Source organism: Chelonoidis abingdonii, chromosome 2, assembly GCF_003597395.2.
Source record: "Chelonoidis abingdonii isolate Lonesome George chromosome 2, CheloAbing_2.0, whole genome shotgun sequence".
Lineage (NCBI taxonomy): Eukaryota > Metazoa > Chordata > Testudines > Testudinidae > Chelonoidis > Chelonoidis abingdonii.
Window position 1 is genome coordinate 277651489 of NC_133770.1, and position 21435 is coordinate 277672923.

At 37.9% G+C, this 21435-nt stretch overlaps 1 protein-coding gene across 2 annotated transcripts in view; it reads right to left on the minus strand.

Moving 5' to 3' along the window:
* Nucleotides 1–21435, minus strand: part of TAF2 (TATA-box binding protein associated factor 2) — a 117673-nt gene that overhangs the window by 75758 nt on the left and 20480 nt on the right. For both annotated transcript variants that reach the window (XM_075063202.1, XM_075063203.1), the window contains exons 4-10: nucleotides 18762–18880; nucleotides 12412–12553; nucleotides 11735–11966; nucleotides 10206–10390; nucleotides 9361–9474; nucleotides 6642–6741; nucleotides 3438–3523 (exon numbers count right to left, since the gene is read on the minus strand). In XM_075063202.1, coding sequence (XP_074919303.1) covers nucleotides 3438–3523; nucleotides 6642–6741; nucleotides 9361–9474; nucleotides 10206–10390; nucleotides 11735–11966; nucleotides 12412–12553; nucleotides 18762–18880 — 978 coding nt within the window. The remainder of the gene's footprint in view (nucleotides 1–3437; nucleotides 3524–6641; nucleotides 6742–9360; nucleotides 9475–10205; nucleotides 10391–11734; nucleotides 11967–12411; nucleotides 12554–18761; nucleotides 18881–21435) is intronic.

The following is a 21435-nucleotide window of genomic DNA, read 5'->3' on the forward strand; positions in this document are numbered from 1 at the left end:
TAATGTGCCTAGTGTGGCCGCATGTGATCGACTTTATACTATCTCTTTTATAAAACCGGTTTAATTTAAATTGGAATTATCCCGTAGTGTAGACATACCCATAGTTTAAACAGCCCTAAATATTGTCTCATAAAGACAGTTATTAAACTGTGTTTTGAACCTGAAAGTATTGAGAGACTTGATATTGTCATCTATAATTTCTAGTAAATAAGCGTTTGTTAAACTTCTGTTTATCAAGGTTGCTCTGCTAAAGTTAGTATTATAACCTTGCTTGAGGAGAGAGGAGGAGAGGAAAAAGGTTAGCCACCACATAAAAAACTGAAGTTTGAGAAGAAAGTTTTATAATTGGCTCTAAGGTTGTGGTTAGGACTGTAGGTAGCTTAATACTAAAAACAAGCTATTTAATGAACTTTAAATTATTGGTTTGATTGACCCCGGTAAAAATCTTTAATTGGGATTTATAAACATGCAGACAACCACCTTCTTAGTCTCTTTTACAGAATGTATAGCAATTGACTGTTTTTTGTACTAATTTGATGATTTAACTCCAATCCAATACTGACCTTAACTTATTTTAACTTATAACATTTTATTTTTAGTTTAATATAAACAGCTTACCTTTGGTGATACGTTTTCATGATTTTAGTTTAAAAAAATTAATCATGTGTACAATTGATACCCAGTCACATTTATTTTTAATAAGTAACAGGGGTCCATATCCTTTGAGGACCTGGGATGGAAACCAGCTGGTCAAACTTAAAGCCTGACCAGCTCCCCTAATAAATGTACAGTGTCTCTGTGTGTGTGTCTCTCTCTCTCACACACACACACATTCAGCCCTTTTTGTAATTTCTTCTTATATCCCCTACCCCAAGAAACTGTGAGACTGTATGAATCTACTTGCAGGTCTTGTAGTTGCTAAGCACTGTACAGCTAGCAACTCCACAATTAAAGACTGTCCAAGAAGGGCCAAAATCTCTGAATGGGAAAAAGTATGAAGTGACCCATTTAATTTATGTGCGGCTTCACTTTGAAACAGACATCCCTATTGCAGTGACCTGTATTGTTTCCTTTCTCCCAGGGAGTGCTTCAAATTGTGGGGATTTAAAGAAAACCAGGGAATCTGTAGCTAGAAATACCTGTGTTTTTCTGCTTGTGAATTAGATGTATTTGCAAAGGATTTCTGGAGTCTGAAATGACTGAAAAATAACTATGGAAATTGACTGTATTTTGGCCACATTCCAACTGACTGTTGAGGAGAACATCAGTACTAAAACCTAACTCTTCTTCATTAGATTGCCTGAGAGTGAAGTGAGTTATCTAGTCAGTCCCTCTACCTGTGAACAACAGAGTTGATTTTCTTTACCCAAAAGGTATCTCTGAGAACTGTCTAATTAGCTTTTGCCATCTCCCCAACATCCTAATGAGTTTCATAGAATGACAGCGCTGAACAACCAAAGACAAAGGTTCTTCATCATACTGATTCTTCAGAGATTATACTAACCATGTATGATTTTGCTCTAAATGCAAACTGAAATACATTTGGAGCTAATGCTTTTAATTATTTAGTGTTTCGTAATTATGGAGCCTGCTTCCTATGTATATTTAGATGACCACATCTGTTTTAATTATTAAATTAAAACTGAAGATATTAGTAATGCTGCTTTAATTTATATTTGAGGTGTAAAATGACCTGATACTCTTATGAAGGGCATTATATATCACGTATTATGATTTTCTGAGAGAAACGTGTCATTTTTTATAGATGGTGTCCACTTAATTTCTAACCCGGGATCAGAAAGGCTTTAAACGGCACTGTAGTGATGCAAAGGTGTCTGCCTCTCAACAACTATAGAAATAAAGGCCTGTCAAAAATGCCATCAGCATTCTCCCAGACCCATCTAAGAGGCAAGAACAAATGCAAAGCTGTCTGAACATAATTTTCATTATAAAAATATCCCCTCCACTACAAATATGCATAATTTACTGAAGTCAGCAATTTAAAGACAATTTATGTACAAGGCAACATTAAAAACATATCTAGAAAATGAGCAACAAATATTAAAAAAAGTGACTAAATATGATTACGTGCACTCCTTTTTTGCAAAGGGGAAAGCAGAGAAAGTACAAATAGAAGCACATAGACGTGTCTGACAGCTTTCAGCATTGCAGGTATTGGGAACATGTACAATTTTAAGCATTTTAGGGTAAGGTATTCTCAGTTACACAATTCTAAATCCAGAGTAAGTCCACTGAAACTAAAGAGGTTACAACATAAAGCAGAATCCAACTTCTAGTTTGTTGGCTTTTAAAACACTTGATCTGTTTTTCTGTGGCTTTCCCCAACCCCACTCATCCGAAGTCAGTTTCTCTGAAGTGGAGAATATGTTGCTGTTATACTTTTAGCTGCTAACAAAAAACCAAAACCAACATAAAACAAAAAAACCCAAGACTAAATCAAGTCCTAGCTCAGCATGCACACTTTAGTTTAACAAGGTATCAACCAGGCCAGGAGGCCTAAAATTAGATGTACCAGCTATGCTTTGTTTTCCAGAGGCATGCACAACAAGGCCATCTCATTACTTTGCCTGATTTGCTATTTGTGAAAGAGCAGGGCACTGAATTAAAGCAAAATCCAACATGAGCAGGCAGGCAAAGTGGAGTAATGGCCTGAAATGCACATGAAAGCTGATTCTGTAACTGTCAACAACCATACAGCCTTGTGTGGTTGAGGATTCACCTAGGCTGGAAATTGGTTGTTAGTTACATTCCAGTTCTCATTCTGAAAGACCTTTCTTTCTCTGGGTTTTTTTTTTTTAAATCAGTGTATGATTATTAAATGGGTATTCTGAGGCTATGAGTTCTGATTTTAAACCAAACTAAAATCTGGATGTGCATACACTCAAAAGCAGAAAAGCATTCCTGCAGATGGCCCAACCCATATACTTTTCTCGATGGCTCTTAACAGCTGGTCTACTTTTAAGTTTCATTCTTCTAATTAACAGGACAAAAAGCTCAACATCAAAAGAGTGAATGTAACAAGAGGTGGCATCAGAAACAAGAGAGCAAAGAAAAACAAATCCAACCACCAAATTCACTGTTAATGCTGTTTAAAAATCTAAAAATCATTGTAAAAGTAGTAGGAATTAAGTTTTTAACTCCCTTTTCCTCTCCTGTCCCTGTAATGAAAACTGGTTTTAACAGCAGAATTAAAAACATTCAATAAATATAACTGTCTTTAAGTTTTAAAATTAGAGATTCATAAAACAATAGTGATAAACTACACCCATGATGTACTTTATGAGACCATTAATACATGCCTTAGGCAGCTGAAGTCCTTCAGCCTTTGGCCTTGTGCCTCACAAAACACCCAAAGTATATATTAATGGCCTCATAAAAACACACCCTATAATGACTTATAGTTTAAACAAACATACTTGTCTTTCTCTTTTCCTCCTCCAAATATTGGATGCAGTAAAACTCCGCCAGTCTTCAGTTCATATACCACTATTTGGTCTAGCTCCTAAAAAGTACAATATATAAAAATGTATATATCGTTAAGCAGAAGAGGCTAATTAGTGGGCTTTCCAGTGTTCTATAAAGTGATCATTTCTTAGCCTCAGAGATCACCTGAACAACAACAAGTGAAATGTATTTGAAGTAATTTTACTAATTTGTTTAAGAAAAAAATCATAATCAATATTTTAGCACCAGAGAGCTAGCAATATTTACAGGATTACAATGAATAACAGATGTCCATCATCCAGGCAAACAGAAATAAAACTGTGGAACGGAATAACAGAGCTAAAATTTAATATTCAGTTGATACTATATCAGAGGAACTTTGCTATGCACTTTGCTATAGCATAAACTTCCTCTGATCCCCTGATAAGTAAAGGCAAGGGACTTCACCAGAATCTGGGAGTTAGAGGTGATTTCGTTTCCAAGGCCGATTGATTTTGCGTTTCCACTAAGAATAATCTTATGTTCCTTGTGCTAGTAGTAATCAAAGGTGATAGAATTGCCACATTGGACCAGACTATCTAGCCTTGCATCATGTCCCTGAAAGTGCATAGTACCAGCTACTTCAAAAAGAGATACAATAAAACTAGAATTAACATCTTCAGGGAAATTATCTTTCTAGCCCCCATCAATTAGAGGTTGGCTGATCTCCTAACGCCCAAGGATTCATAACCATTTCAAAAACTCCTGGCTGAACTTGTAAAGCAAAATATATGTGCATAATAATAGCACACATATTTTGCTTTACAACTTCAGAGCTTTTGGCAAACCTGCTTATTCAACATGAAACAGTAATGAGTATTGAGAAGGAGCTGTGAAAGAGAGAGAGTTAAATATGGGTAAATGAGTTACATGAGAAGTGATTCCTTTTCTCCAAAAATTTAACTACTAAGGCCAGTCTCTCCATGAGTTCTGTTTAGGCAGAACTCTGTGCAGAACTTACTGCATAACCGAAGTCTAATATTTCTACCTGTAAACATAGGGCAGTTTTGACGAAACATGGTCAGAATATTCAGTCTATTATAAATCCTAACGTCCACCTTGATTCATCTTAGCACCCTGCATTCACACTGGCCAGCTTCTACATTTTTGTGATGCCCCAGGATGCATTATTCAGTGAAGTCAAAGCTACCAATTGGATCCCTCTGGGATTATGGAGGCAGCCCACAGGATAGCAAGTCAATTGCATTTTTATTATGAAGTGCACTTTTAGAAGTTGGTGGTATGTTATTTTAGACGCTTTGGTCTAAAACACAAGTATTTTGCAAAAAAGAGGCTATACCACAAAACCAAAGACATTTTATTAACTTAATTTTACTGCCTAAGAGCTATATTCAGAAAAGGATTTAGGCACCTAATTGCTACTTTAGGCACCTGAATCCCAGAACCAGTCCCCACTGGGATTCACAAAACCACCGCTCAGCTGCCACTGAATCCTGTCAGTTCCCAAATTCACTTAGCACCTAAGTTTTTGTAGTAAAAGCTCCTTTAAGTGCTTCTGTTTCTGCCTCTGTGCTCTTCAGCTGCACTCTCAGTGTCCAGACGCCACGCTGTGATAAATGAACCATGGGAAGATAGATGATCCTCTGCTTCACTTGGCTGCAAACTTTGATCCAGCAAGCAGGCTCAGAGCTCTCCTACCAGATCAAGGATCTTAATGAAAGAGTCATTGGGAGCGAAAGAGAGAGAGAAGGAAAATGATTCTATAGCCAAGTTAGAGCACTCACTTAAGAGGTGGGAAACCTAGGATCCAATCCCCCTGATCCAATGATTTTTTAATTTATCTATGCAAAGTGGAACAACTTCAACAGGAGAAACTCTGGGAGCCCTACATTAGAATATCCCCTAGCCCGGTGGTTAGGGAACTCATCTGAGAGGTGGCACATCCCTGTTCAAAGCCTTTCTCCCAATCAGGCAGAGGGGAAACTTGAACCTGGGGTCTCTCATATCCCAGGTTAGTACCTAGCCACTGGGCTACAAGTTAAAAGGAAGGTCCTCCTCCATCCACCTCCTCCCTCCGCTGCTTCTTGCAAAAATGGTATAGACGCCTAATGCCAAGACAGTTTGCAGAGGGGGGTGCCTCCCTCCAGGCTGGATTTAGGTGCCAAACTTCTTAAAGAAGGGAAGGAGAAGTCTTAAGACATATCCCTCTCCTTGGCATCTTCCATTGGCTAGCTTAGGCGGGGAGCTGCATAGAGTGTGACTTTTGTGAATCCCATTCTTAGGTGCCTATTCCTCTCCATTCATTGTACAGGAAGCTTGAATGCCTAATTCAGGCTTTGTGGATCCCCGTGATTTTCTAAGAACCTAAAAGTTAAGCATGGTAACACTCAGCACTGCCGTGCCTTTATGAATCTAGCCTTAAAAGAATAACAGACAAATATTTTGCAAAATGATGCTTTATGCAGGTTCAGCTCCAGGCACCAACAAAGGAAGCAGGTGCTTGGGGCAGCCAATGGAAAGGGGCGACAAATCCAGGTCTTCGGCAGTGGGTCCCTCAGTCCCTCTCAGCGCGAAGAACTCACCACCAAATTATGAAGTGGCACAGTAGAGCTGCTGCCAAAGTGCCGCCGATCGGGGCTTTATCTATTTTTTCCCTTCGCCCCCCCCGCTTCGCCGCTTGGGGTGGCAAAAAAGCTGGAACCGGCCCCGGCTATATGATAAGTTATCAGAGCCTCTGTTGGATCACCTCCATAGTTCAAGGAGAGATCCAATGGTAGCTCTGACACCACAGAATGATGAAGCAGATTTAAGTAATATACCTGTATCTGAGTTCCAATATCAATATCTGAGGTTTAAAAATCACATTCTTCTTTTCTTCCTTGTTACTGGGCAAAAGACCCAACAAAGCAGAGGAAACTGACTATAAAGGGGAAGCAATGAAAATGACTGCACAAAGTAAACAGATTAAGAAAAATATTTTCTTTCTAGATTTCTTCCCTTAGGTATTTCACTTGTAACAACAGGAGATAAAAGTGTTCTGTCAGAAGTATGATTTAACTTGATAGTGTCCCTTTAAATTATAATTCAAAACTATATTATTTGGTTTCTACCTTAGCTTATCTTGATATTAAAATGTACGTACGCTTTACAAGAACAAACTTCTTTTGTCTCATTACCTTCTTAATCCAGTGGCGATATTCATTGACACCAAAGGTTTTTTTCATCCAAAGGCCATAAATATAGCCAGAGATTCCCTTCAGCACCCACTCATCTGACCTGAAATAAGAAACAACTATGAACTCTGTCTCCTTGACTTGCAGGGTATTTTGAAGTAGCCAAGGGCAGCTCATGCTTCACTGATGCACACATTTCAGCAGATTATATAACTTCTCAAGTCTAAGTCAATAGGAGCCTGATGAGCTGTGAACCGATTTATGTGATTTCTGCACCTGGATGGGATTCATGAAACCAAAGAGCCAGTTAAAACTGTGAATTTCTTTTACAACAGAAGCCCAGATTAAAATACACCTCTACCTCAATATAACGCTGTCCTTGGGAGCCAAAAAATCTTACTGCATTATAGGTGAAACCGCATTATATCGAACTTGCTTTGATCCACTGGAATGCGCAGCCCCACCCCCCCCAGAGCACTGCTTTACTGCTTTATATCCAAATTCGTGTTATATTGGGTCGCGTTATATCAAGGTAGAGGTGTATAAATAATTATCTTAGCTGAAACTGTAACAGTAAAAAAGATTAGAATACTTACTAAAGTAAGTATTAAACCCATGTTGGTCTACATAGTCTTAATTGTTTGAAAGCTATTTTAATGTGACAGACAAGAGTTAGACAGTACAGTGCATAGAAAAGACTGACACAAATAATCACAACTGTAAGTATGTACAAAAGTGTACTTAAGGCTATACAAATATGAAAGAAGCAGTTCCCCCGACTCACTAGACTCTCTCATCAATACTGAAGTCAAAATATATTAATTGATTCACAGATTCCAAAGCCAGAAGGGACCATCATGATCGTCTGTTCTCCTGTATAATATAGACCACACAGTACTTCCTTAAAATAATTCCTAGAGAATATCTTTAGTTTTGCCACCCCAACCATCTCATTCTTGGGTAAATGCCTTTGAGAAGTGCATTCTGAGGAGGAATATGAATCTACAGAAGGAAGCTGTTTGGTGAACAACAGCATCAGTTCCAAGCACAAGAGTGGCATAGAAGGCTGTAAAGATGTGAGTAGGAGAAAGATCACAAAAAGGGCCCCTGTAAGGTGCACTGAGGCCTTGTCTACATCAGGAATTTGCCCCAATTACAGTTATTAGTGACCAGTCGAGACTTCAGCACAGCTAAAATACATCAGGGCAAATAGTTTAGAGTAGCTTTGCCTAGTCTACACTAGGAGTTTCAACTGGTGCCACTAAACCAGTGGCAGGTCACTGATGGCTGAAATCTACTGTACAGACAAGACTTTACATGAATGCTAACAGGCTGATGGACAGGTGGGTAAGAATACAAAGAAACTGCAAGAGATTTAGATGGCTAGACTTGTACAGTTATGAAGGTGAGGCGCTCCCCCATCCTAACAAACTTGCGCAGCCCAGCCCATTCTCTTTGCTCCCAGACTTCTCCCTCTCCCTGCCAGCTCCCAGGTCCAGTATCCACCTTCACCAGGCTCCTTGTCGTAATCTACTAGTTCTCCCGCTCCACAAGTACCCTTTATTCCTTCTGAAATCCAGTCAGGCTGCTTCCTCCTCCACACTGCCTGGGTGGCACCAGATGGCAATACTGGGAGCACAACAGAAAGTCTCCGTGCCATCAGTTCTAGTGCCATGTATCACAGCAGCCTGCAGTAGTCGGGCGCAACAATTACAGGGAAAGTCATGATCATCCCCTGCAGCTCTAATGTAGGTGAAATCTTCAGAAAATGTACCTGCCAAACTCTAAGAAAATGTGCATAGTGTAATTTTTCAAAGGTTTATAACTTAGCCAAATTTGGGCAAATTTTCACAGGAACAGCAAAAGGCACATCCTTCAAACAAAGGCAATCCCTCTGCCAAATTTCAAGTCTTTGCTCCAAAGCACAGAGGCACTAGAGCTTCTCAACAAAAGAGCTGTAAGAATTTTTTTAACACGGGGAAAAATATTTTAACTACGCTATTTTTCTTAAAACTTTCAAATTCAACCTGAGGCAGAGAGCCGACATGGAAAATTTCAGCCCAAACAGTTAAGATTTGGCAAAATGATAAGCAGCTTTATAAAAAAAAAACCTTAATGGAAAGCATTGGGTAACTTTAACTAAAAGCAGCACTAATAGCTCTGCCTATAACATGAGATTAATCTTCTTTGCGCATATCTAAATGCCCAGAACCACTGTCTATCATATCCCTGTGAGATACTTTTTCTCCTGAACAGATTGACTTATTCCAGAACCAGAACTCACAGCCCTGATCAGCTTGCATGGGTTCAACAGCTACAGGTCTCAAAAGTCTAGTTAGGACCCTTCATTCATCATTTTTTCATAGAACCCATACAACTTTTTTTTTTACTATTACAATCAACCTCTAATGTCAGATTCTGATCTCCTAAGATTTAGTTCTTTTACTCACTTTGCCCTACCTTATTTGATAATGATTGCATATATTAGGTTATATAATTTCAGTAATTAGTAGCTGGTGGGAACAATGTTCTTTAATTTCTCTTTCAGTGGGAAACCAAACAATTTCTCTTGAATTCTTACTCACTGATGATCCTAATGATCTGTATTATTTCTTCTAAGGATACTGTTTCGCCTACCGTTAGGATCAAATGCAACATGCAAATTATACTTCCAAAATATCCTATTACCATTTTGTATATAGTACTGTTTTATGGTACTCACCAGGACATTCTGGATATAAAACAGCCAAAAAATTGCTGAGCCAGAGCCTGAGCTAAGTATCTCCTTGTCAGTGGAGTCTCATCTATAATCATTGCACTGTGTAAAAGATTTGTGCTAGATCAAAACAAAAAAAAGAACATAAGCACAATCTACAAGAGAAGGAAACACAATCAAAACAAAATACGAGATATGATACTATAATTTGGGAATCTTTGACTGTTTTGCCATGCAGAACTTAATTTCTATTTTTCTTCTAAATAACCTAAAGATAGACTCTTTAAATAACCTAAAGATCTCCATCTGTTTCCACACGCATACAATGCTTCTGTCCCAAATGCAGAACTAATGCTAGTTTGCTTTTTATGTTTTATCTGGTGAAACTCTATGGATACATGGCACCTTTTTCCAGCTGAAGAAATATAACAAATTGTCAAAAACTTCAGTAAGACAGCTGTACTTTATTTGACACAACCTTAAATGTTTTATGTGACAGCAATTCTGATTACAGAAAGCAAAATGCAGCCTTGCAAATGCTGGGTTTTGTTTTGCTATTTTAAATATAAATGTCTTTGTAAAAAGTAGGAAACTAGAAACTTATGTTAAAAGACAGCAGTATGGACAAAGCCAATATTTTAAAACTTGGGTGCCTTAAGTCAGGCTATGAAGCCAATATGAGTTGTGGACATTCCACACCTTTGCAAATCAAGCCCTTATTTAAGTGCCTAACTTTAGGCACCCAACTTAGAAATTGTTGGCCCTAATCTTTTGATCACCATAAAAGGGATACAGTCTAGGGTTCTCTCTCAGCAAAAATTTTTAGACATATGAGTGCTGTAAATACTAACCTAAAAATACTCATGGAAGCATAAGCAGCTACTTCAACATATGCTTCGTCTACAAAAACAGTCTTGAAACAGGAGTAAGGGTAGCGACAGGTAAGAATCTCCTCATAGAATTCAAAGACCTCATGAAGGTATGACGTGGTGTGTTTGAGCAATGGGAGAAGCTGTGGTAAACAAAAATGAGTCACCTAAAAAAAACAAAACGAAATTAATTTAACAGGAAACAATAATATTTAAATATATAAATATCAAATTTTAACATTACATAGAATTTAAAACAAAGAAAAAAGTCAAAAGAAAAACAGTGTTGTCCCTATGTAAGAGGCCATTAGAATGTAACAGAAACCAACATTTTTACAGCTCTAGTAACAGGTATCATGGAAGGAAAGGACAGAGTGATGCCAATCTTAATTGTGAGAGCTGCAACAGAAAAATAATTTATTTGAAAGATACTGTATAATGAGTCAAAGTACACAGGTATGCAGCATTAAACTTTTAAAGTGAGCCCATTCACCAGTGTGCACTACAGGTCAACACACAGAGACTATTTTGTTCCAGGAGATTGGGAAGCATTACAAAGGATGTCTACCATTCAAAGGCATAACAATTTTTTTAAATCCATCAGTGATCTTGCTGAACTGTGTTCACAGGTTGCTGTGCAATTGGTAATGATGGACCTAATTTTTAAGAATTATGACAGGTCTAATACCATTGATTTCTGTGGAGTAACACCAGCCATGAGAGTCTTTGGATCAATGTCATTAGTAGCCACCAAATCATTAAAACACTACAGAAATACCATTTCTGTTTCTTTATCACTGGATTTTTCAGATCACTTCCACTAATTTTTATAATAGATATTATATTTCCCACCACATTTTTTGAAAAGTTAATTCATTCCTATGAAAGATACCAGACTGTCAGCACTGGAGACTAAAGTCTTCAGTTTTTCCATAGATCAAATACAGCATAGACATCAGTAGTGTAGGTCTGCCAACAATACCCCCACCATGCTTGAACTCCAACCAAGAGAGACATGTATGGGCCACTTCCTGGGGTGAAAAGGTAGTTTATTTTGCCTGCCTAGTTCATCTTCTGTCTCTCTGAAAATATAGACAAGAGTATAAATCATAATGGCTCATTTCGTGAACACGGACAACACAACCGGCCACCATGAAAGAGACTCTTGCTACCAATTTATTTACATAAGCCACTGAACTATGTGGTAACAACCTGTAGTCACTATGAACACTGGCTTGTATTTAAACCTATTGGAAAAGGTATCCTTTTACCAATTCCAACTAATCTAGTTCCCTGACTTCTACCTAGAGTTTTATTTCAGAGATACAAAACACTACCAGGATTTATAAAGGTAACACTAGATCACTATCATCCCATAATTCTACTAGCAGAGACTGGTATGCTAATCATCTATCTTTCTTGGACTGATACTTGCTGGATCTAGATAAAGGCACTAAAATGAAATAAAGTTACCAGTTCTCTAAAAAGGAGAGTCCTCTGAAGATTATTACCTCATGCATGTATGGATCAACAAGGATTTCAAAGGGTCCTATAGCCAGAGAGATGTTAGAAGCCGCAGTTGGAATACTCAGCATGTAATGAAAGGTCTTCTTTCTCATATCATGGGTATATATTGTTTCCACCAAATCTCCATTTGAAACAGCTACCATTGCAGCATCTACTGTATATTCTAGTTTCCATGTGCACAGTTCAGAGTATGAATCAACACAAGGAAACCAAAATCTAGGAAAAAGATTAGGATGTTAAAAAAGAAAAGAATAAGAAAACACTACATACTTTTCTTTTTTATGATAAGTTTTTCCGCTCCAATTCCAAGCTATATATATTCCTAAATACTTTGGTACTTGGTATGCAGGCAACCCCACTCTATAGCTCTCACTATGCACCAACTTCACACAAGTCTGCCAGCAGTGGAAGCTTCTTTGCTACTGTTTCCCATTAAATTATGCCATGCAGACTTTAGAAATCTCCAGTGGTTCATTTTGTGCAAGACTCTTGTTGAATTCACTCCAAACAGAAGTTTGAGATTAAACAACTGACATTTTCCACAAGAAACTAAATTAGAAAACCATGGAATTATTACTACAAGTATTTCCAATATGCTGAGATTCAGTAAAATACTCAAGATCCGTTATGCAATATAACATTTGAGGATTAAGATTCTTACCTTGTAGAATTCTGATATCCACAAGAAAAGACATGGGCCCCTCTCTCTGCCATGCTACCTTCTACATTAGGCACCACAAAATGAAGGCCTCCCTTTGGCTGGTCCAGAGAAAAATTTATGTGCACCTTTAGGACTTTTAACTCTACAGCAGTAAGAAAGCAACCATGTGTTTAGTGTGCGTATGAAAGCAATTCATATAACATTTATTTTACAGGAAACATTCACAGGGCTCAATCTTGCAAGGTACTGTGTGCCCTCAACTCTCATTAACTTCAAGGGGAGTGAAGAACATTCAGCAACTCACACAACTGGGCCATTTAAAGCTTAAATATTGTAATGTACCATCAAGATATTAAACTATTTTCTATATTTAAAAAATTATACTAATGAAAATCTTCACTTGTGGTTCCTTTTCACCTTCCAACACCCCAACACTAAAACATCTTTACCAGGGCTTTGGATCTGTACTCCAGCTCCAGGCAAAAACCTGCAACTCCAGTGCTCTGGAGCTGCTCCGCGCTCCAGCTCCGGGCTCCGCTCCAAAGCCCTGATCTTTACACTTGCACTGTAACTTCTGATCTGTTTTCCCAGCTTGCTGAAAATATTTTCCACAAAAATTACATGTAATATCCACATTTTATCCCCTTTCTCATTTGCACTATATTTCTTAAAATATCCTACTACAGTTAGAACTTTGTAGGCAACTGCTAAGTGTCTTTGCTTTTGTTTAGTTTCCCAGAATCCTGTGTGTGAACTTATTCCTATCCTTCTTTGCATGAGGACTGACTGCTCAGAAATGAAGTTCAACTGATTTGCCCACTAGATTCTACCATAGTCTTAATACATCTGCGGCAATTAAGCTTCAAAGTGACACTATCAACTTAAAAATACTATCTGTAAATATTTTTTCCAAAATTCTGATAAGTAACACCTAAAACTGTATAACTGAAATGGAGGAATTAAAATATTTCTCTTTCTAATTAAGTTTTGTGCATTTGATAGCAACGTATGCACAGTTTTCCATGTTAGTATGGATCTTTCACACATTAACAGGAAAATGTGGTTGTAAAATCACAAAAATTGATAGGACAACTCATTGGAAGTGCAGAACCTTAAACTATCTTACATATTTAACAGAACTGATTTCAAATTAACAACTGTCTCTTGAAATACTTGACATTTATATGGGACCTTTTATGCAAAGATTGAATAATGCTTTATAAATATTATACCTAAAAAAACAGCTGTGGGGCAGGCAAACAATATAACTATCTTATAAGGAGGATGAAATGAGGCACAGAGAAATTAAATGACCTGCTCATAGCCACATCAAATTAGTGGCAGACATGGAGCGCTTGAAAATGTGGTGCTTGAGAGCACTAACCATCCTGTCCCTGGTTAAAACACCCTCACAGAGTAGACTGTTTGCAAGCAAAAAATTATACATTTGATTGATTGCCTGAGTTTGGCACATTTTTACTACCTTATTCATCTTTCCTTTGGAATATGCTTAGATAACTAGGATTAAATGTGATCCATATTAGAAAACAAAAGTATGTTTAGACAGTTAAGGCTGCGTCAGGAAACATCCCATCCACCAAGAATCTTAAAAACATGGATATATGACAGTAAAGAGGAAGACTTGTGCATTTCACTGCACCTCCACATTGCCTAGAACAATGTTTCTCAAACTGAGGTCTGCAGATCCCCTCGGGGTCCGCAAGGGTACTCCACGGAGTTCGTGGGCCCCACTGATCAACTCAACTCCTTCCCCTCCCTCCCAGCACCTCCCCCACGATGGACAACAGCTGTTCCACAGCATCCAGGAGGTGCTGGGAGGGATAAGGAGGCTCAGGGAAGGGAGCAAAAAGACATGGGGAAGAGGAAGAACAGGTGTGGAGTGGGGATGGGGCCTTGGGGGAAGGGCTGGAATGGGTGCGGTGCCTGGGTGGGTGCAGTGCTGGGCAGGGTCTTGGGGCTTTGTGAAAAATTTTGAATCAAAATGGGGGTCCTCGGGTTGCTAAAGTTTGAGAACCGCTGGCCTCGAATGTTGTCATCAGTGCACTCCAACATCCATAATGTTTCATTTCCATCTCCAACAGATACCACAAAGGATTATGTAACCCAACTTGATGAAACATCCACTGTGAGCAACATCTTAGTTGGAGTACATTATTGACAGTGTTGTAGGCAATATGAAAATGAAAAGGAATGCACAAATCTTTACATGTTCTGTAGTTATTCCCTGACTGCTTCCTGGAGTGAGGCGTGTAGCTTTAATCAATAAATAATAATGCTAGTAACTTGCATAGTAATTTAAACAGCAGTTACAGGGGAACTAATTCATTACTCTAGGGCTGTGTGTTCTTAAATACATGTTTCTGTCATTTCCTGAATCCTTCATTTAGAAAGAAAATCCATTCAGCATTCCACTGGTAAGATAAATGTTGTGCAGCAATAGTTTTCTGGCTAAAGAATGAGAGCTATAACTATTTCAAAACAGTTTCTAATCAACTGGGTGACATGGCAGCCTAAAACCTGCACAAAATATTAGCAAACTATCCCACATAACAGAAAAGGAGGAGAGGAAGAAAAATATTGTGAAATGGGGTTTCCCTTAATGACAATGTGAATGTCTAAACTTTGTAATAGATACAATAGTGCTAGGAACTTTATAAATGTATATAAATATTTATTCTATTGAGGCTAGTTGAAGGTATTTTTAGGACAGATTTAGTTATCTAAACCTTTGAAATGAGATGTTTGAGATGGAGCTAGTATTATTTTAGTTTTTGTGGGTATAGTTGAAATGTATTGTACACATAGTTGCTCTCAAATTGCCAAAGACAGTGGGCTGAAATGAAAAGCTGCTTACTGGTACCATGTATAACATACTTCTTCCCAAATATACTACTAGTAAATACAATAAGTGCCAACTATTAAAGGACACCATCATTGCAGAAGCTTAATCTAGGAAAGACTGATGTAAATACATCCCAGAAAATATAATCTAACTGTTATACTGATGCTCTTTTGATTCTTTGTGACAATAGTTAATTGTTCCAGCACAGTTATTCCAGTCTACACACAAATCTACATTTCTCCTTCACAATATGTATCAGACCACCCACACACAAAAATAAAATAAAATAAAATAAAATCAAACCTCCCACAATGTGACAGTCAAAAGAGAAATGTAACTTTAAAAATAGATGAAGATATGAAAATACACATATCCTTACCAAAATATGCCTAATTGGCTCCCATATACCTTGATTTAGTTTACAAAAATAATTTTAACATGCAAGATATTTGGCTTTCACCAACAGACTTAAAAAATAGAACTCACTAGAGAGGGGTAACTGAACCATTTTCTTAACTATCACAAGGAAAGCTCGAAGCCATGAGTCAGAATGCCCTTTCAAATTACCCTTGTGAAAATGGATAGCTTCAGAAGACTGACATTGACAGGTAAAGCATTACCCCAAAAGCCTATGCATTTAAGGCAAAAGGGCTATTTTTAAAAGAAGCTCTCCTGAGTGATGTGTGGTCCATATCCACAAAAGTAGAGGTAGAAAGAGAGAGAATATGATTCTAATGCCTGGTGTTTAGGGCATCCACTTGGGAGGTGGGAGACCCAGGTACTAGTCACCCTGCTCCACAGATTATTTATCCAAAGCAGAACAGCTTTAACAGAACATCTCATAGCTCGGTGGTTAGAGCACTCGCCTGAGACGTATGGGAGACCCCTGTTCAAATCCTCTATCACCTCAGGCACAGGGGAGAATTCAACCTGGGTCTTCCATATCCCAGGTGAGTTTCTAACCACTGGGCTAAAAGTTATAAAGGTGGGCATCACCACCATCTCTTCCTTTCATTATCCATTAAGCAAAGCAGGTGCTTAACTCAGTCTCAGAAAAAAAACAGCGTAGGCACCTAAATTCATAGATTCCAAGGCCAGAAGGGATCATCGTGATCATCTCGTCTAACCTCCTGTATAATATGTGCCATAGAACTTCTCCACAATAATTCCTAGAGCAGATCTTTTAGAAAAACATCCCATCTGGATTTAAAAATGGTCAATGATGAAGAATCCACTGCAATCCTGGGTAAATTGTTCCAATGGTTAATTACCCTCCCTGTTAAAAATGTATGCCTTATTTCCTGTTTCAATTGTCTAGCTTCAACTTCCAGCCACTGGATTGTGTTAGACCTTTTTCTGCTACACTGAAGACCCCATTATTAAATATTTGTTCCCCAAGTATATACTTACAGACTCTAATCAAGTAATCCCTTAACCTTCTCTTTGTTAAGCTAAATAGATCGAACACTTTAATTCTATCAATAGAAGGCATGTTTTTTAATCTCTTACTAATCCCTATGGGTTTTCTCTGAATTGTCTCCAGTTTATCAACATCCTTCTTAAATCGCAGGCACCAGGAGTGGGCACAGTATTCCAGCTGCAGTTGCAACAGTGCCAAATACAGAGATAAAATAATCTTATTCCTATTCCAGATTCCCCTGTTTATGCATCACAGGATCATATTAGCTCTTTTGGCCATGGCATCACATTGGAAGCTCATGTTCAGCTGATTATCCACCACAAGCCCCAAATCTTTCCCAGAGTCACTGCTTCCCAGGATAGTCCCCCATTCTTTAAGCGTGGCCTACAGTCTTTTTTCCTAGATGTACACATTTACTTTTAGCCATATTTTAAAATGCATTTTGTTTGCTTGTGCCCAGTTCAAGTGATCCAGATCACTCAATCAATGACCTCTCCTCTTCGTTATCTACCACTCTCTCAATTTTTGTGTCATCTGCAAATGTTCTCCGTGATAGTTTTACGTTTTCTTCCAGGTCATTGATAAAAATATTACAACATAGCGCAGGACCAAGAACTGATCCCTGCAAGATCCTACTTGAAACACACCCACTCAATGATTTCCCATTTACAATTATATTTTGAGACCTATTAGGTAGCCAGTTTTTAATCCATTTAATGTGAGTCATGTTAATTTTATATCACTGTAGTCTATTAATCAAAATGTCATGAGGTACCAAGCTCTACAGAAGTCTAATAAAGGTAACAGTGTTGACATAATATACTTAACCAACTTGCAATCTCATAAATAAAATAGCAAGTTAGGTTGATGGGATCTATTTTACAGAAACCCATGTATATTTGCATTAATTACATTACCTTCCTTTAATTCTTTATTAATCGAGTCCTATGTCAGCTGCTCCATTATCTTGCCTGGGATGGATGTCAGGCTGACAGACCTATGATTACCTGGGTCATCCCTTTTACCTTTTTCTAAATTGGAACAAAATTATATTTCTTCCAGTCTTCTGGAACTTCCCCAGTGTTCCAAGACATATTGAAAACCAACATTAACAGTCCAGTGAGCTCCTCAGCTAGCTCTTTTAAAACACATGGTCCTGCTGATTTAAAAATGTCTAAGTTTAGTAGCGTCTGTTTAACATTCTCTAGAGATGAGGGTGGAATGGAAAGAGTGTTATCATCACCATACGATGAGACTATATCATGTTTTTCCGCATATACAGAAGAAAAATATTTATTGAACAGTTCTGCCTTTTCCACATTATTATTGATAATCCTACCATTTCCATTTAGTAGTGGGCCCTGTCAGGATTCTTTTTGTTCCCAATATATTGTAAAACTCCTTTTTGTTGTCCTTATCCCTGATGGCCATAGATTTCTCCTTATGTCCTTTTGTTTCCCTTATCAATTTTTTTTTACTAAAAAATTTTGCTAAATTCTTATTTATATTCACTCCTATCAACTTCTCCTTTCCTTCCTTTGTTATACTTTAAAAAAACAAAAAAAAGCCTAAGTCATCTGACATCAGTAGAGGGGCTCCTGGTTGTGAATTGCAAGCAGATACACATCTCCCCTGTAGCCCATACTAAGTTGTCCAACTCCATGAGGTGACAGCACCTCCCACTAGCTAGCTTAAGAGGCTCCCTGCCTAGCATACTGGCTTTTGTGAATCCCACTCTCAGGCAGCTCTCTCTTTCCATTCATTGTAGAGGCTAAATCAGGCTCTGCAGATTGCGTTGTTGCTCCAGTTATAATTAGGTGTTGTGGCACTGAACGCTGCAACACCAAAGTCCCTTTGTGGACCTCGGCTTTTTTTTCTTTCCAAAAAGGTGTTGGGGAGGGTGGGGGGTGCTTGTGGGGAAGGGGAAAGAATCATTCTAATTAAATCTATAGAATTTAATATATTATTTACGTTTACTTAAATCTAATGTCTTTCAATACAAAATGCCCTGGCTATCAAATCTGCAGTACCTTAATTTAAAGTATCAATATGGTCTCTACACTTTACCATCAACGTGTTTCCACAGCTCCGAAGGAACTTTAATGCAGAGTTCTCCATTTCCAGCATCTGGGTCCACAGCACTGACTGCAGCAGCATAAGCATTGGAAAAATAGTTGAGATTTCTCCTGCAAGAAAGTAAAACCCATTTCAACGCTTAAAATGCCCATTCAAATATGGTATTGGTGCAACTTTTAAGATTATGCTCTCTGATTGCTTTGGCTCTTGCTATAGTAGTGATTTATCTTATTCTTGATATGCTTAGCATTAAACATAGAGAAATTTAGACATATAACAAATTGAGAAGTATCGAATAACAATACTGCTTCTTGGAAAAATCAGGCTTATAAACATTTACTAACAAGTATGCAAAACACAGAAACAAAAAATGTCTATTTTTAAAAGAATCTGAACATATGTTATGTAAAAAATAATCTGACAACCCACTTACTGGCATAAGTGAATATCTAAGGTCAATATGTTGAATCATGTGTAAAGTATGTTTTTAAGGCCAGGATTTTCAAAAGCAGGAACCTACAGTTGGTCTCCAAACTAATATTTAGGCATCTAAATAAGTCACATATTTTTCAAACCGCTTAAGCACTTAACTGTTCCCAGTGACTTTAATGAGAGTTACAGGGTGCTCAGCATTTTGAAAATAAATTCACTCAATATTAAATATTACTAAATATCGTGGTAGAAATCTAATTTCAGGTGCCATTTTGAAAAATCTTGGCCTAAATGTATACAGTGCTCTCAAAAACCTGATTTAAAAATCTAATTCTAACCAACAGGGAGGAATTGGTTGCAAATCTGAAGGTGGAAGGAAATTTGGGTGAAAGTGATCATGATAGAGTTTGTGAATCTAAGGAAAGGAAGGCGTAAGAGCAACAAAATAAGGACAATGGACTTGAAAAAAGCAGACATTAACCTCCAAACTGCTACATAAGCTCCCATGGGAAGAAAATCTAAGGGAAAAAACTGTTCAAGAGAGCTGAGTTTCTCAAGGAAACAATATTAAAGGCACGACTGAAATGTATCCCAATGAGAAGGAAAGATAGGTAGAGGCCAATATGGCTCCAATCAAGAGCTCTTTAATGATCTGAAAATTAAAAAGAAATCCTACAAAAAGTGGAAACATGGACAAATTGCTAAAGAGGAGTAAAAAATAATAGCACAGGCACGTAGCGACTATATCAGAAAGGCTAAATCACAAAATGAGTTACATGTAGCATAAGACATAAGGCAATAGGAAGAGGTTCTTTAAAGACATTAGGAGCAAGAGAAAGAAAGGATAGTGTAGGTCAGTGGATCTCAATCTTTCCAGACTACTGTACCCCTTTCAACAGTCTGATATGTCTTGCGTACCCCAAGTTTCACCTCACATAAAAACCTACTTGCTTACAAAATCAGACATAAAAGTACAAAAGTGTCACAGAACACTATTGCTGAAAAATTGCTTACTTTCTCATTTTGTCTGTATGAAATTTTAGTTTGTACTGACTTTGCTAGTCCTTTTTATGTAGCTTGTTGTAAAAATAGACAAATATCTAGATGAGCTGATGTATCCCCTGGAAGATCTCTGCCTACCTCCAGGGATACACGTAACCCTGCTTGAGAACCACTGGTGTAGGTCTCCTACTTGGCAGGGAAGGAGAGCTAATAACTGATGACATCAAGAAAGCTGAGGTGTTTAACATCTATTTTGCTTCAGACTTCACTAAAAATTAGCAGAATTACTATTAACAACAAGGAGAAGGAACTCAAGACAAAATAGGGAAAGAACAGGTTAAAGAACATTAATTAGATGTATTCAAGTCTGCATGGATTGATGAAATTCATTTTTGGGTACTTAAGGAACTAGCTGAAGCAACATCGGTATCTTTGAGAATTCATGGTGGTCGGGTGAGGTCCTGGAGGACTGGAGAAGGGCAAACATAGTACCTATCTTTTAAAAAGGGAACAAAAAGGATTTGGGGAATTATAGATCAGTCAGCCTAACTTTGATACCTGGAAAGATACTTGAACAAATTATTAAACAATCAATTTGTAAGCATTTAGAAGATTAAAAATAGAGTATCAGGAATAGCCAGCATGGATTTGTCAAGAACAAATCATGCCAAACCAACCTTATTTCCTTTTTTGACAGGGTTACTGGTTTAGTGGATGGGGGAAAGCAGTAGACATGATATATCTTGATTTTAGTAAGGCTTTTGACATAGTCCAACATGACATTCTGATAACTAACTACAAAAATGTGGTTTAGATTAAATTATTATACAGTGGATGTTAAGTGCTGAAAGCTGGAATGTCGTTGCTGTGATAACACTGTCCAGGTGCTGCTTTGAGCTGTTACAGCTGCTCAATGTTTCTCTCTCTGGAATGCCAGTGTTATTAACACAAGCATAGAATGCAACTTGTTAATTCAACAGACCTCAATGTTGCTCATAAAGAACGACCACCAACATGGTTCAGTGATGAAGGCAATGTCATAGCTTTCCTACTCAGATCTGAACCTTAGAGTTCAGAAAATGAGATGCTAGCATGAAACCTCCAAGCTTAATTACCAGCTTAGATCTGATAGCGCTGCCACCAGCCAGGAATTCCAGTGCCTGGCTCACTCTGGTCTCCCCAAAACCTTCCCTGGGGGACCCCAAGACTCAGATGCCCTGAGTCTCACAAC